At 43.7% G+C, this 16,742-nt stretch overlaps 1 protein-coding gene across 7 annotated transcripts in view; it reads left to right on the top strand.

The window, feature by feature from the left end:
* Positions 1-24: 24 nt before the first annotated feature.
* The window catches only part of LOC110503927 (protein KIAA0100), a 29,400-nt gene continuing 12,682 nt past the window's right edge, over positions 25-16,742 (top strand). For 2 of the 7 annotated variants that reach the window (XM_021582585.2, XM_021582584.2), the window contains exons 1-23: positions 26-884; positions 2,231-2,357; positions 5,476-5,525; positions 5,666-5,810; positions 5,905-6,023; positions 6,135-6,195; positions 6,308-6,494; positions 6,678-6,801; positions 6,912-7,036; positions 7,188-7,255; positions 7,412-7,548; positions 7,803-7,921; positions 8,407-8,600; positions 8,894-9,191; positions 9,370-9,575; positions 9,686-10,763; positions 13,276-13,467; positions 13,681-13,883; positions 14,010-14,128; positions 14,270-14,493; positions 14,827-15,017; positions 15,264-15,363; positions 15,601-15,800. In XM_021582585.2, coding sequence (XP_021438260.2) covers positions 817-884; positions 2,231-2,357; positions 5,476-5,525; positions 5,666-5,810; positions 5,905-6,023; positions 6,135-6,195; positions 6,308-6,494; positions 6,678-6,801; positions 6,912-7,036; positions 7,188-7,255; positions 7,412-7,548; positions 7,803-7,921; positions 8,407-8,600; positions 8,894-9,191; positions 9,370-9,575; positions 9,686-10,763; positions 13,276-13,467; positions 13,681-13,883; positions 14,010-14,128; positions 14,270-14,493; positions 14,827-15,017; positions 15,264-15,363; positions 15,601-15,800 — 4,335 coding nt within the window. In that variant the 5' untranslated portion in view covers positions 26-816. Of the gene's footprint in view, positions 885-2,230; positions 2,358-5,475; positions 5,526-5,665; positions 5,811-5,904; positions 6,024-6,134; positions 6,196-6,307; positions 6,495-6,677; positions 6,802-6,911; positions 7,037-7,187; positions 7,256-7,411; positions 7,549-7,766; positions 7,922-8,406; positions 8,622-8,893; positions 9,192-9,369; positions 9,576-9,685; positions 10,764-13,275; positions 13,468-13,680; positions 13,884-14,009; positions 14,129-14,269; positions 14,494-14,826; positions 15,018-15,263; positions 15,364-15,600; positions 15,801-16,742 lie in introns of all 7 variants that reach the window. The other 5 variants (XM_021582580.2, XM_021582582.2, XM_021582579.2 and 2 more) reach the window with 5 other exon arrangements.

Here is a 16,742-nt window from a genome sequence, read left to right as displayed (position 1 = left end):
AGTGCAATGTAGCTAGGCCAGAGACATCCAGAATGGGTTCAGTGTGAGGCGTTTCGAACTCCGGGAAACAAATTGGTTGGCCATTTCCATATTGACTTTTTGGTTCTGCTCATCGCTCCTCTGTTTACGGTTGTGGACAACAATCCTAGAATATGATGGTGCTTTGCCACTGAAAATGTAAGGAGGATGAGAACCCTCCAGACGGGATAAGAACATTTGAGACCGTCAGATTTACAAGAGGTTGAAAAGGGGCTTATATTTGTTAGATAGCTACCAAATTTGCCAACATTGGTTTCAATTGACGCTTTTGCTAGCTAGTACGTGGCTATTTAGCTAGCCAACGAACGTCGTAGCTAGCTACCAGCTAGTGACTGACCAGTGATATCTGAGTATAGTTAGCTAGCTCGCTACTCGAATCTGTGAGCCAGTTCCAGCTTTCCATCTAACCCGCTAGCTATATCGGTTCCTTCAAACTTTTTTTTGTGTCAGCCAACGTTCGGTAACGACGTTAGCATATCAGTCTGGCCCTGCGAGCTAACCTAGCTAGTGAAGTGTAGCTATCAGATTTTCCAGACTAGACAAGACAGCGTTAGCTGGCATATGTTATTTAATAGCTATTGAATAGTGCCATGATTGCACTTCTTTAGCAAACAAGACATAACGTGACATTAAGCTCGAGGCACCTGCATGACAGGTATCTCCGGGATCCAAAGAGGAGCTGAACTGTCTTAATTTCCCACCGTGAGGCATTGAAATCAAAATAACCAGCCCCATGACCACACATTGGGTGTGAACGAGGGGTCAACATCAGGACAAATGTCTCTCCTGCTGATCGTCATACTAGCACTTCTCCTGTTCCTGCTCCTATCTGTTCTACTCTTCAGGTAAGAAAACATGCCGTAACATGGGGGAAGAACACTTTCACACAATATTCCTGTCTAATATACCTTCCTTCTAATGCCAAAACAACTATTGCCAAATCATCAAATAATGCAGCTGTCCTCTTTTCAGAAAGTATCTATGCATACCTTACATTTGGAATACCTGATTCTTTCTACCTCTGAAAATCACTATTCATGTGACTTGAGAAATGTAGAGAACGCACTAAATGTTGTAATGGGAATGACTTGGGCAATCAGACAACTGAACTGCTGAAGCTTGCTGTTGCTGCAAGAGTTAGCTAGAACAATGCCCTATCTTTGTGCACTAACACAAGTGCCAGCCTGTCCTTTGATGGAACTCAATATCTAGGTGGCTTTCAGGTTATGTAACCCTGTACCTTAGAGGCTGCTGCCCCATATACATAGACTTAATCACTGGCCACTTTATTTATGTTTCATTTTATTTCACCTTTATTTAACCAGGTAGGCCAGTTGAGAACAAGTTCTCATTTACAACTGCGACCTGGCCAAGATAAAGCAAAGCAGTGCGACACATTTTGATCAACAAACGTACAGTCAATAACACAATAGAAAAATCTGTATACAGTGTGTGCAAATAGTGGCGAAGTAATTACACTTTAGCAATTTACACTGGTGTGATATATGTGCAGATGAGGATGTGCAAGTAGAAATACTGGAACACTAGTAATTTGAATAATGGTGACATATTTTTGCTTTACACATCTCATGTGTATATACTGTATTATATTCTACTGTATTTTAGTCTATGCCACTCCGACATTGCTCATCCTAATATTTATATATTCCTTAATTCCATTCTTTTACTTTTAGGTTTGTGTGTATTGTTAGGTATTGCTGCACTGTTGGAGCTAGAAACACAAGCATTTCTCTACACCTGCAATAACATCTGCTAAATGTGTATGTAACAAATATGATTTGATTTGAAAATGACAGGCAAACAAATGCACACAACTTTGTTGATGGAGAAGTGAGAGACACAGAAGATGTGTCTGTTCTAGAGGTCGACTGATTATGATTTTAACGCCGATACCGATTCAGTTCCTAGAAAAGTCATTGAAAATAAGAATGTGTTCTTAACCGACTTGCCTAGTTAAATAAAAGGTATAAAAAATGTTTTTATATACAAATATTTTTTTTAATCGGAAATCGGCGCCCAAATATGTTATGAAAACTTGAAATCGGCCCTAATTAATCGGCCATTCCGATTAATCGGTCGACTTCTAGTCTGTTCAATGTATCATTTCTTTATGATCGGTGACATTATCAAATCATTTGACATGTTTGTTGTTCTCTCTGGTTATTTTCAGATGGTTAATATGCAGCCTGGCGGTACGGTTCTTCCACAACACACTGAATGCTGAGCTGAAGATCAAATCAGTAGGGCTCTTTTCAGTGCATGGAATAAGTATCCAGTTTCAGCCCCAGCACACTCTGGTAGGTTTTGTTCACATTACATTTACGCAAAGCATGTGGCTTATGACATGAAATTTAGGGATGTGCATCTTTCCGATACATATCTAGCTAGGTACATGTGCTCCGATACCATACAGGAACGATATGTTTTAGTGTGAAACGATTCAGTTTGATTAGAGAACGAATCGATGCGATTTGGTTCGATGCGTTACAATTAGATGTACTAACATTTGTTGCATACACACATTCATTTTCCATTCTAAATCAAATCTGCTGCTGATGTGTGTAGATGGGTGAGAGAAAAAAAATCATATTTAATACATTTTGCATTCAGGCTGTAACACAACAAAATATGGAATAAGTCAAGAGGTATGAATACTTTCTAAAGTCACTATATAGCACAATTTTGAATTCCACCTCCATCTGAAAATCAAATGGTTTTGACCGTTTACTGAGTGATTTTCTCTTCTCCTCGCTTTGGCCACACAGTGCACCTCGCAAAAGTGATTGCTGTCCTTTTATGAATTTTTGATATACCCTGTATACTAGATATACCCTGTATATTTAAAAATGACCATATACACTGATTTATTTAAAGCAAATCTACCAAAACTATTGCTTGATGATAAACCTGAACAACAAAAATAAAATGTATTGTAAGCCCAATTCAGCAGGCAGTGGCAGTCAGTGCCGTTTAAGATGAGGGAGGATTATTTTTTTTTTAATGAGCATGGCCTTATTTCTATTACAGCATATTGGATGACTGTCATTCATATTCCATACACCCAGCTCAATGTAACAACGATAGGTTTAGGCTACTACATGATACTATAATCTTTCCCTAAACCCATCATGCGGTTTCTACAACCTAGCCTCTGAATGAATGTTTACCACGTAGGTGTACATGTCGAGAAAAAATTGAGTAATCAAGGTGACAGACATTGATTGACACATTCAATTCCACCTTGTACACTATCTGTAGCTGTCTTTTTGCACTACAGAAGAACCAAGAAATGACACCACAGCTGTCTTTTTGGGCTTGCAAAGAGTTGCCAAGAAAAATCAATTTCTCAGACTGGCCAATAAAAAGAAAATATTAAGATGGGCAAGAGAACACAGGCACTGGACAGAGGAACTCTGCCTAGAAGGCCAGCATCCCGGAGTTGCCTCTTCACTGTTGATATTGAGACTGGTGTTTTGCGGGTACTATTTAATGAAGCTGCCAGTTGAGGACTTGTGAGGCGCCTGTTTCTCAAACTAGAGACACTAATGTACTTGTCCTCATGCTCAGTTGTGCACCGGGGCCTCCTACTCCTCTTTCTATTCTGGTTGCGCTGTTCTGTGAAGGGAGTAGTACACAGCATTGTATGAGATCTTCAGTTTCTTGGCAATTTCTCGCATGGAATAGCCTTAATTTCTCAGAACACGAATAGACTGACGAGTTTCAGAAGAAAGTGCTTTGTTTCTGGCCGTTTTGAGCCTGTAATCGAACCCACAAATTCAGATGCTCCAGATACTCAACTAGTCTAAAGAAGGCCAGTTTCCATTGCTTCTTAAATCAGAACAACAGTTTTCAGCTTTGCTAACATGATGGCAAAAGGGTTTTCTATTGATCAATTAGCATTTTTAAAATGATAAACTTGGATTAGCTAACACAATGTGCCATTGGAACACAGGAGTGATGGTTGCTGATAATGGGCCTCTGTACGCCTATGTAGATATTCCATTAAAAAAATCTGCCGTTTCCAGCTACAATAGTAATTTACAAGATTATCAATGTCTACACTGTATTTCTGATCAATTTGATGTTATTTTAAAGGACAAAAAAATGCTTTTGTTTAAAAAACAAGGACATTTCTAAGTGACCCCACACTTTTGAATGGTAATGTATGTTTTCTGACTGGTGCAAGATGAATTGCCTCTGAGGACATTTAACTTCCTCTGGAAGTTGTCATAATTACTGTGTAAGTCTATGGAAGGGGGTGAGAACCATGAGCCTCAGGTTTTGTATTGAAGTCAATGTACCTAGAGGAGGACAGAAACTAGCTCTGGCTAAACCATGGTGCTACTCTACAGATTGATGTTGAGGATTCTGTAATGTTCATTGCAAAATAGTTGTAATAAATTATTTATACACTTTTCAACAGTGCATAGACGACAATAGGTTGTCACGCAACTAATAAAGTATATCATTTTAGCATTTGAATGCTGAAGGTGCCACGCACATGCGTAAGATCAGGAGTTTGTGTTTATGCAGGACATCTCGCCCTCACCTAACGTCAACCAATCATGTCAATGCGGAGCTAAACGGAGGTCTCCGCGTTGTTTTACATTTTGAGGGGCGAATGGCGATGTGGTACGGAGCCAAATTTGGCCTCTGCATGCATCTGGAGTCGCCGAAATTTGCGTTACACCATCCATACCGCGCTTCCAACCACATTTTCAGATTAAGCGTAAATTGGCTTTAACGCAGACCTCTTTTCACACTCGTTTGCAGAATTTAGTGACAAAAGTCGCTAAATGCTATCAAAAACATAGAAACTGTGGCGAAACTTCCCAAAGGCAGCCTGAAAAGTACCTGAATTTTTCGCTAGCCTGTACCAATAAATAATAGCGATAAAGTCACTAAATTGGCAACATTGCGCCTACCTCCGTTGGTCAGTACGTGAAGCTGGGCACAGTTCGCACTTTGACAAGGATTACTGATATTTCCTGGGGTTGTTCGGCAGGCAAACTGACTTGCAGATCAATGACTCAACACAGTTACATGCAGTTCGACACTTAAGGAGAGGAAGCATCAGTTGTCACAAAATATGAGAGGTATTTTCCGAAGGTGTAAAAAAATGTTGCCAATATGAGCAAAACAATTTTGTGATCCTGCGATTTGTAACGTTTGAATGCTACATTTGGATCGGTTTGGGGTCCACGTACTAATGCACTTGCTTCTTAAACATTTGAATCCGGGACCGATGCGAATCGTTACATCCCTAGAAATCCTGTTTCTATGTCTTCGTTGGGAAGGGTATTTATTTGTGTATTGTCACACATTGTAGAATATACAACCTTTTTCAACCTTTTTCAATTCAAGACTACAATTCAGTTGTAAACCAGGTGCATTTCTCCTTTTTTTCTATTGCAGGAAATAGACAGGATATGGATTTCAAGCAAACTTTTAAACCAGAACCTGCCGTGAGTTTTTAAAAAAACATGTTTATACAATCTTATACCCGCATATCTTAATTGCATATCTCTCAGCTTTCTTGGCCTTTGATGGAAAGGAATAATTTAACAATACAAGGTTGTGAACTCTTTTTTTTTTTTTTTCTCAGGAGGTGCCTGGCTTTGTGTGTGGGCGAGTCCAGAGTGAGAGTGGACTTGCAGCAGCCTCTAAGACCTCGGGCGCCTAAGAGCCGTGATGGAGGAGAGTCAGGGAAGGTTCCCCTTAGCCCTGCAGCCCTGCGGTTCCTCTCCCAGGTAGGGACAAACACACAACTGTTTATATATGAATTTTACTCATTAAAGGATTCATGAAAAACAGTGCTCTCAGCTGCTGTCTTTCCGCTCTCAGCTGCTGTCTTTCCATATTGACTCCATCAATGTGATGGTGCTAAACCTAGCCCTGTCAGAGTCTTTATGGTACATGACCACCTCAAGTATCGACTTACTGCTCGACCACCAGGGCAAAAGGTATTAAACCTCTACACACTAACTTCATCTAAACAGATCAGTCTTTTTAGTTTAGCCTGACTATTTACATTTTCATATTCTTCATAACAATTTCTCAAACTTTCATAACAGGTTGGCCTGGGACTTTTCTGTTGGACAGCTAAGCAGTAAAGTGCTTAAAAGCAGTCGATTGGTATGTGGGGTTTCTTCCCATGTAAACATAGCAATCTTTTAAGTGGGTCTATTTTAAAGAAGTGTTACTTCACATAATGTATTTCACTGCATTGTCCCAACTCACTGCTCAGCAGGATACATGTCTGGCAGAGGTGTCCCTGAGCCTGGTGCTGTCTGGGGATGTCAGCCTGCCAGAGCTGCGTCCAGGCCGACTGGCCCTGTGTGTGAGAACACTGCTTGCTGAGCTGCACGAGGGCCTGTTCCTCAGCCAGCTGCTGCTTCCACCTCCTCCTCTGGAGAGCACTCTCTCTGCAGACGGTGAGAAAGTGCAAAGGGTTGTGTCCCAATGGCACCCTATTCCCTACATAGTCCACTACTTTAGGGAAAAGTGTATCGTGAGACGCAGATGTGATGTTATTGTATGGCTGTTGTAAGGTGATTTTGAGAACCATTTGGCAATGCATTATCCACAACCATTTCTCTGTTGTCATTTTCTTCTAGAATGTGAAAAGGACGAGTATATCCAGACTGAAGCAGTGGAGCAGTTTCATCAGCTGGTGCCCCAGAAGGTCAACATGGAGTTTGAGAATACTAGTATAACCCTGTCCATGCACAGCCAGAAAAGGTGAGTCATAGGGCACAGAGTTGGTATGAATCATGTGTTTTTGTTATTTAAAAAAAAAAAGGCACAATGTCATTTTCTTTTACCTCTGACTGTATATCTGAATCATCCAGACACTTGAACTGGACCCTAAAGTCTCTGAAGGTGGGATACGGACGTGAGGACGAGCAGCTGCCCCTCAGGAGCTTCACCCCTGAGATGAGCTTCCCTCAGAGCAGCCTGGAGCTACTTCTGGAGGGTGAGTGGAGAGCTGGGCACTGGGCACCAGAAAGATGTGCATCACAAACGACAATCGGGAATAGGTTGCCTTTTGGGATGTAGTCATAGAGAAGGGAAAGAGAGGGTCTGGGAGGGTGGAAAATAACCATTCTTTGTTTGTGTGTCAACAGATGGGCTTCTCCTCTCCCAGAGCAGACAGAGAATCCTTTGCCTTAACACCCTCAGGACTGTCCTGCAGGTGAGTGGTGTGCTTCGGATTTGATTGATACGGTTACTAGTTATCATAGTTGCACCGCATTATCAAAGCTTTTTGTAAATATGCTTAACATTTGACCTCTTGTAAGAAATCCGTTTGATCTGAAGTCTCTTGCTCATCTCCCACTCATGTCCCCAGGTGACATCAGTGGACATTTCAGGGTCAGTCACAGTCAACACCTGCATCATCCACTACCGTCACCAGGAGTTCTCCCATTGGCTAGACCTGTTTCCATGGAAACAGCTTATTCATAGGAAAGAAGCTCATAGAAAGAGGTATGAGCATTTTCAACTGACAAACCAGACTGGAGAATGTCAAGCACACCAGTTCATTGCTTGAAACTGATGTAAAGACAATATCCAACATATATTACTAACCTGGCCAGAAAGCATGATATCTTTTGATTTTGAGCCCACCTGAAATCAACTAACACTCCTGTCCTGTCTTCATCTTCATGTTTCTGTTGTGTCTGGTGGTGTATTGTGGTGTGTAGTCCAGTGGAGTATTTGCATACCCTCCCGTCCTACAGGAACTTCCCCCATCTGGACGCCCCAGTGATGATCAGCTCCTCTGTGTCCAATGTCAACGTTTCTGTCCAGCTGGGAGACACTCCTCCCTTTGCCCTGGGCTTCATCTCAGTCAGCTCAGGTACAGCACCACACACATACTCACACAGGCCATGGTCAAAATATACTCCCATTGCATTAAAGGTCAAGCATGTTGTTGTGGGAACACAAAGTTTAGTGTTGCCTGGAGAGGAATTACAGGAATGCTAATGGAGAGGAGTGGGTGTTTTTCTTCAGTTCATTCTGCGTTCAACATTGCAGCGGTTTCAAGAGATTAATCATGGTACTTGGCGTGCTGTTGAATCAACCCTTTCCAAACATACGGCCCTGATAGATTAGATAAGTCATCAGCAGTGTTTTTGTAAGGCCGTCAGCTTTTGTCAGTCTGTAACACATTAACTACAATTACTTTATCCCTGAAAATATGGGAATTAAATGCAATATCCTTTTACACCACGGGAATCATCACACACCTACACATAGTGAGTTGAGTTAAAATTGCATCCCAAAATATAGTAATGTGATTTGTGATCTTCAGTAGATCTGAATATGTCATGTATAATGTAGAGATGCAGCACCTCCTGGACATCAGCACAAACGCAGAGAGCCTCAAGTTCCAGAATGTTCACCGCCGCCTCGCTCTGTCCCTGGACCACTTCTGGTGGAGGGTAGGCCAGGGGTCCCACATCCAGCAGGCCCCCCACCCCCCTGGCAAACATGTGTGGGGGGAAGCCCTCATCCTGGACTCCCTTACACTGCAGGTAACGCAGGCATACAACAAGGTAGGCATTAACTATTTAGGGTTACTCACTACTACTCCCTGTGGTTTTTCCTCAGTTCCAATGTTGTGATGAAGAAAATCAAAATCAGGCTACAGGAAATCCTACTTTTCTGAAATTACACTCTATTCATAGATCATTGAAATTGACCTACCTCTAAGCTAATAGCATACTTTTCCTAATTTACTGTGTTGACCTGATGATCACAGCCCTGATTAGTATTTGACCAATACTACACCAGCCGTTATTTATATTTGCTGTCTCTGTCCCCCCAGGGGAGCTTCAACAAGCCCCAGAGTGAGTCCAGTAGTCATTCTGAGAGTGTGAGTGTGGAGTCCAATCTGAAGGGCCTACAGCTGGAGGTGTCCGAGACCTGTGCCTTGTGCCTGTCCCGCCTATTGGCCCTCTGTAACCTTGCCAATGGCAGGAAGCTGGAGGCCTCAGAGCAGCCAGATGTGGTGCCTGTTCCTGCCCTTGTTGATGGGACAACCTCCCCCAGTCAGGGCGCCTTTTATTTTAAGATTGAGTGTAACCTGGAGGATGTCAATGTGTTCACACTCTCTAATGTAGCAGGTAAGTTAAATGGGAAGTGTTATTTAGGGATGCGTCCCAAACGGCACCCTATCCCCTATATTATGGCCCCTGGTCATAATTAGCGCACTATATAGGTTGCCATTTTGGATGGACCCTTATGCTCCATCTCCAGTTAGGCCTACATTCTGTATGGTAATTGGCTCCTGTCTTGTGTTAGGAGCTGTGTCTTTGCGGGTGGACAAAGTGAAGGCCCAAGGCTCGGCGGAAAGCTCCACATTGTCTGTCCAGGGTGTACGTCTATGTGTAGTGAAGGCTCTCACAGAGACCATGGAGCCCTGCTGTCCCTCAGCCCAAACCCCCAACCCTGTCCTCAGCCTCTCCACCCTGGCCATCTGCTACCACGTCGCCACCGGGAACGTGGAGGTAGCTTACAGTTACTCTTCCTACTGTCAGTCCATCCGGCCTATTCCTTCTTCCTGATTGACGGTGTTATTCAGATAAGTTCACATGCCTTGTCCTCTTCCCTTGTTCAGGTCCAGTGTGAAGAGGAGCTGGCAGTGCAGTGGACGCCATCAGACCACATGTTTTTATATCACCACGTGACAGAGAGCCAGGGTTGCTGGGATACTCTGTGTGATTCTCTAGGCCTGACAGAGAGAAGAAATGACGAGAGTTTAGCAGATCCTCCAGAGAGTGGATCTACTAAGACTTCTCCAGCCCACAGTACGGTCAAGGACCTGTCTGTGCGTGTAGAACTGGGCAGAACCCGCTTCACAGCCCAGGTGACAGAGCACAACTACCTCCTGCTGCACACAGACGCCCTGTCCCTCTCCACTCACTCCGGCTCCATGAACGTCCGCTCTCCACACATGTTTCTCAACTTCGACGGCAACGACATATTCTCCTTCAAGGGCCTGGAGGTCCAGACGCACCCTGATCAGGCCCTGGACCAACGCCACCTCTTTCCCTTCCTCTCCACCCGACACAACCGTGCCTGGGTGGTCACCTGCCCCTGCCTGGCTGTGGAGTTCCCCTACCAGTACAACTTCTCCAACACCTTTGACAAGTTCATCAGCGTTCAGAAGTGGCTCAAGTCCTTGCACAGCAGCCCTGGTCAGACCCCAGGCCCCCAGCGCCTGCCCCCAGACCTGGTCTTCAAGATCAGCCAGTTCTCTTTCGTCTTCCTGGATGACGTTTTTGAGATCAAGCTGAGGGACAACTACGAGCTGATGAAGGATGAGAGCAAGGAGAGCTCCAAGAGGCTCCAGCTGCTGGACAAGAAGGTGGCTGACCTACGGAAGCAGCACGGAGAACTGCTGCCTGCCAGGAAGATAGAAGAGCTGTATACGTCGCTAGAGCGCAAACACATAGAGATCTACATCCAGCGCTCCCGTCGCCTCTACTCCAACACGCCCATGAGGAAGTCTCTGCTGACCTGGACGGTGTCCGACTTGGAGCTGGTGTCCCTGGCCGACCAGTCCTTCCATGGGCCGGAGCGCGTCCGCGAGCATCTGAGGGACATCGACGGAGTCAGCCCCTTCCCCAGAGACGGGCTCCCCCTAGTGGTCCAGTGGTGCCGGGCAGTCACGTTCAACCTCACTGCCTTCCTAGGTGAGTGATGGGTGTGCGTCCCAAATGGCACTATTACTTTTTATAGTGCACTACATTTGACCATTGTTCCATACGTTAATTATTAATATTGATACTATATTTGTATATACACACACTACCGTTCAAAAGTTTGGGGTCACTTAGAAATGTCCTTGTTTTTGAAAGAATAGAACCTTTCTTTGTCCATTTAAAATAGCATCAAATTGATCAGAAATACAGTGTAGACATTGTTAATGTTGTAAATTACTATTGTAGCTGGAAATGGGTGATTTAAAAAAAAAAAGATATATATACAGTGCCTTGCGAAAGTATTCGGCCCCCTTGAACTTTGCGACCTTTTGCCACATTTCAGGCTTCAAACATAAAGATATAAAACTGTATTTTTTTGTGAAGAATCAACAACAAGTGGGACACAATCATGAAGTGGAACGACATTTATTGGATATTTCAAACTTTTTTAACAAATCAAAAACTGAAAAATTGGGCGTGCAAAATTATTCAGCCCCCTTAAGTTAATACTTTTTAGTGCCACCTTTTGCTGCGATTACAGCTGTAAGTCGCTTGGGGTATGTCTCTATCAGTTTTGCACATCGAGAGACTGAAATGTTTTCCCATTCCTCCTGGCAAAACAGCTCGAGCTCAGTGAGGTTGGATGGAGAGCATTTGAACAGCAGTTTTCAGTTCTTTCCACAGATTCTCGATTGGATTCAGGTCTGGACTTTGACTTGGCCATTCTAACACCTGGATATGTTTATTTTTGAACCATTCCATTGTAGATTTTGCTTTATGTTTTGGATCATTGTCTTGTTGGAAGACAAATCTCCGTCCCAGTCTCAGGTCTTTTGCAGACTCCATCAGGTTTTCTTCCAGAATGGTCCTGTATTTGGCTCCATCCATCTTCCCATCAATTTTAACCATCTTCCCTGTCCCTGCTGAAGAAAAGCAGGCCCAAACCATGATGCTGCCACCACCATGTTTGACAGTGGGGATGGTGTGTTCAGGGTGATGAGCTGTGTTGCTTTTACGCCAAAAATAACGTTTTGCATTGTTGCCAAAAAGTTCAATTTTGGTTTCATCTGACCAGAGCACCTTCTTCCACATGTTTGGTGTCTCCCAGGTGGCTTGTGGCAAACTTTAAACAACACTTTTTATGGATATCTTTAAGAAATGGCTTTCTTCTTGCCACTCTTCCATAAAGGCCAGATTTGTGCAATATACGACTGATTGTTGTCCTATGGACAGAGTCTCCCACCTCAGCTGTAGATCTCTGCAGTTCATCCAGAGTGATCATGGGCCTCTTGGCTGCATCTCTGATCAGTCTTCTCCTTGTATGAGCTGAAAGTTTAGAGGGACGGCCAGGTCTTGGTAGATTTGCAGTGGTCTGATACTCCTTCCATTTCAATATTATCGCTTGCACAGTGCTCCTTGGGATGTTTAAAGCTTGGGAAATCTTTTTGTATCCAAATCCGTCTTTAAACTTCTTCACAACAGTATCTCGGACCTGCCTGGTGTGTTCCTTGTTCTTCATGATGCTCTCTGCACTTTTAACGGACCTCTGAGACTATCACAGTCTGAACAATGCAGGTGCATTTATACGGAGACTTGATTACACACAGGTGGATTGTATTTATCATCATTAGCCATTTAGGTCAACATTGGATCATTCAGAGATCCTCACTGAACTTCTGGAGAGAGTTTGCTGCACTGAAAGTAAAGGGGCTAAATAATTTTGCACCCCCAATTTTTCAGTTTTTGATTTGTTAAAAAAGTTTGAAATATCCAATAAATGTCATTCCACTTCATGATTGTGTCCCACTTGTTGTTGATTCTTCACAAAAAAATACAGTTTTATATCTTTATGTTTGAAGCCTGAAATGTGGCAAAAGGTCGCAAAGTTCAAGGGGGCCGAATACTTTCGCAAGGCACTGTATAAGATTAATTTATGAATCTACAGAGACCCATTATCAGCATCCATCACTCCTGTGTTCCAATGGCACATTGTGTTAGCTAATCCAATTTGATCATTTTAAAAAGACTAATTGATCATTAGAAAACCCTTTTGCAATTATGTTAGCACAGCTGAAAACTGTTGTTCTGATTAAAGAATAAAACTGGCCTTCTTTAGACTAGTTGAGTATCTGGAGCATCAGCATTTGAGGGTTCGATTACAGGCTCAAAATGGCCAGAAGCAAATAACTTTCGTCTGAAACTCATCAGTCTATTCTTGTTCTGAGAAATGAAATGGCCAAGAATCTGAAGATCTCGTACAATGCTGTGTACTACTCCCTTCACAGAACAGCGCAAACTGGCGCTAACCAGAATAGAAAGAGCAGTGGGAGGCCCTGGTGCACAACTGAGCAAACGGACATTAGTGTCTAGTTTGAGAAACAGACCCCTCACAAATCCTCAGCTGGCAGCTTCAATAAATAGTACCCGCAAAACACCAGTCTCAACGTCAACAGTGAAGAGGTGATCTATATATCATTTTTTATTATTTCTCTCCCTCTGACAGTGAGAATCCGGGACTATCCTCGTTACTTGTTTGAGATCCGGGACTGGGAGCTGTCAGGCCGCTTGATCGGGACAGAGCAGGACGGGCAGGGCCGGGCTCGCCGAAGGCAGACTGTGCCACTTGGCCAGCCATGGGGCGACATAACCGTCCACAGGAACATGCCACCACTCAAGTTCTACTGCGATTTTAAATGTGAGTAAAGTGTTTCAATGAAGCACAATCCTATTTTTTTTGTGATTATATGTATTTATTTTCAACAATAGGCAATAGACACATAGCGGACGATCATATAACTTTGTATAAATTTGTTTGATGTAGTGTCATCTAATCTCTAAACATATACTGGCAGTTGTGCAAATTCAACTCTTAACTATTATTTTCCCATCTCCTTTTCTCTCCATGCAGCCAATATATCCTTGTACACTATAGTGTGGGGGCCTTGCTGGGACCCAGCTTGGACCCTGATTGGCCAGGTGGTTGATCTGCTGACCAAACCCACGGTTGACCCCTCCCCTCCTCTGGCCTGGTGGGACAAGAGTCGTCTGCTGGTACATGGACGCTGGATCATGGACATAGAACAGGCCAACCTCCATCAGCTGGCCACGGAGGTTAAAACACGGAGTCTGAGCAACACTTCTTAGCCACTTCTTAGCCACTTACTGCCTCTGAAAAATATGTTGGCCTGAGAATTAGGATTATCTGCAATTGTTTGACATCATTTTGCTCTTTTGTAGGACCCCTATAACACTACAGAGAACATGCACTGGGAATGGAACAAAGTCAACTACGAGTGGACTCCTGGGCAGTTTGTCTTCAAAGGTGACATGGATGTCAACGTCAGGACAGCCTCCAAGTAGGTGGCAGACTGAAATCTGGCATTCAAATATCAGAAATTCTGCAACCGGCCTCACCTGTGAAATGTTTAGATTTTCATGTTTCATGAAATTGTTCATAATTTGATTAAAAAATATATATCTATATTTCTTGTTCTCAGGTATGATGACATCTGTTTCCTGCACCTGCCAAATCTGTGCATGACCCTTGACCTCCAGTGGCTTTGTCATGGCAACCCCCATGACCATCACGCTGTAATGCTCTGCTGTGCAGAGAATGTAGCTGATGTGACATCAGGACAACCTCACGACTCCTTCAGAGCCTTCCGCTCAGAGAACCTCAACCTCTCCATCACCATGGACCTCAACCAACACTGTGGCACCGGTGAGGCGGTTGAGCAGTTACCTTGTGATAGCTGTGTGGCTTGGCTTTTTTCCAGGTTCACTGAGGAATTCTCCACAGAGGTTGCATCCCAAATGGCACCCTATTCCCTATATAATGCACTAATTATGATCAGTGCCCATAGGTTCCGTGAGTCAGGCTCTCAGTCAAGTAAGTCATTTAGGTAATAGGGTGTCATTTGGGATACCGTGAACGCTTGTCAAATCAAGTCTCTGTATTTAGCTTGCATGCGATAATGTTTTGTTATTCATCTTTAAATCATTAGCTCTAATGTTGACTGTCTGTTTATTGAAGGCATTTGTTTCTCTCTCTCAGAGCCGTGCCAGCCCAGAATCCTCCTGTACAGCAGTACCCTGCGCTGGATGCAGAACTTCTGGGCCACCTGGACCAGCGTTTCCAGACCCATCTGCAGAGGCAAGATCTTCCACAGCCTCAGACCCATCCGAAAGAAGCTGGGCCAGCACTACAAACAGATGTCCTATACAGCAGCCTTTCCTCAACTACAAGTGAGTAAATCACTAACACTAGGGTGCTATTTGGGACTCATACACTCACTGCTTATGTTCAGCCTACATCCAAAGAACAAAGCAGACAAATCTTTGTCAATATAGGATAAAATGGACATTTTTAAAGACCTTCTTATATGTTCTATTTTTACTGATTCCATGTTTTCAGAGCGCGCTGTCCGTTGCATGGTCTTGTTACCTCCAATGAGCGCTAACATTTGAGATTTGACTTTGTCTCCTCCCCAGGTGCATTACTGGGCCTCCTTTGCTCAGCAGAGGGGCATCCAGGTGGAATGCAGCAAAGGCCACGTCTTCACCAGAGGGGCTCAGAGACTCATCCCACAGGGTAAGAAGAGAGGGCACAACACGGGCATAGAAATGCCACAAGCTATTTACACACTCAAGCAATGGTCTAATTGGTTTTTATTTTAATGTTTGCTTTTCAAATGACACCCTATTCCCCTCTACTGTAGTGCACTATATGTGGAATTGGGTATAATTTGAGACTGAGTTGTTGAGCAGCCTGTCTGTTGGTCTAACTCAAGTGTGTGTGTGTGTGTGTGTTGTCTGTCTGTTCTCTCAGCGGGCACGGTGATGAGGAGGCTGATCTCTGAGTGGAACGTGACCCAGATGGTGTCAGAGCTGTCCCTGATGACGGTGCACCTCATGGCCTCCACCTGGGACGAGACGGCTGACCACCAGATCAACGCCCAGGTGAAGAAGACCCACCTGCTCGGCCTGTCCTCCCTCAGTTACCAGCGCCAGAGCAACCGTATGGAGGAGGTAAGACAATGGGGAGCAGTAGCGGATTTAGGTATAGGCGGCATCTTGCCGGGGGTGTCACAGGGCAGCCGCACAACAAAAAAAACACATTTGGAATGGTGACATTTGCGCGATCTGTTTTCTATCGCTCTTTTGCACGTCAATGATATCATGTCACTGTGTGGGACTGTGGATCAATTAACCTTGTCGGAGTGGGCGCCATGATTCTAGTTTATGAGCTAGGTAGGCTACTGCCTGGGAAGGTCTCCCACTTAGAAGTACGATATGGGGAGGGGGGGGTAGGTTGACCTCAGGTCTCCCCGCTGGAAGCCCGAGGCAGGTGGAACGGGGAATCTTATCAAATAGCGCACCTCTAACTTTGTACAGTACTAATGCAATTAGTAATGCAATTAGTTGAGCAATTTAGTGTGTGTTTCTCTTGTTTGAAGTGCAATAGTGTAATAATCATGTTCTCTTTAAGTGTGTTCTATTTGTGTATTTGTGCAATTTAAGTTTTATTTGTGTCTTTTGTTAGCAATAGGGTAATGGTGTAATATGATTCTCTTTTTTATTTGTGTTTATATACTACAATTTGTTTCTATTTGTCTTAGTTACTTTTTGATATTTATGAGTCTTATTTTGGTATATATTTATATAGTTTTAACTGTTATGGGGGGGTTCGCCCAGGAAGCCACACAAGCTCGAACCGCAACTGATGGGGAGGGCATGGTAGACACCCCAAAGTTGATTGCACAGGCTGTGTCTCCATTTGCACCCTATTCCCTATGTCATTGACTACTTTTGACCAGGACCAATAGGGTGCAAGTTGGGATGCGCACAGTAGCTTCTTAACCATTGTAGTCAGGTTTAAATTAATTATATTTGTTCTGGCTCTGTGTCTCAACCCTTCATTTGTAGTTCTCCAGTCAAAAGGAGAACTAAAAATGATCTCTTGTAAAAACC

This window comes from Oncorhynchus mykiss, chromosome 24 (assembly GCF_013265735.2).
Source record: "Oncorhynchus mykiss isolate Arlee chromosome 24, USDA_OmykA_1.1, whole genome shotgun sequence".
In the NCBI taxonomy this organism is placed as follows: domain Eukaryota; kingdom Metazoa; phylum Chordata; class Actinopteri; order Salmoniformes; family Salmonidae; genus Oncorhynchus; species Oncorhynchus mykiss.
The sequence above is the reverse complement of the archived record's forward strand: the minus strand, read 5'-3'. Positions and strand labels throughout refer to the sequence as shown.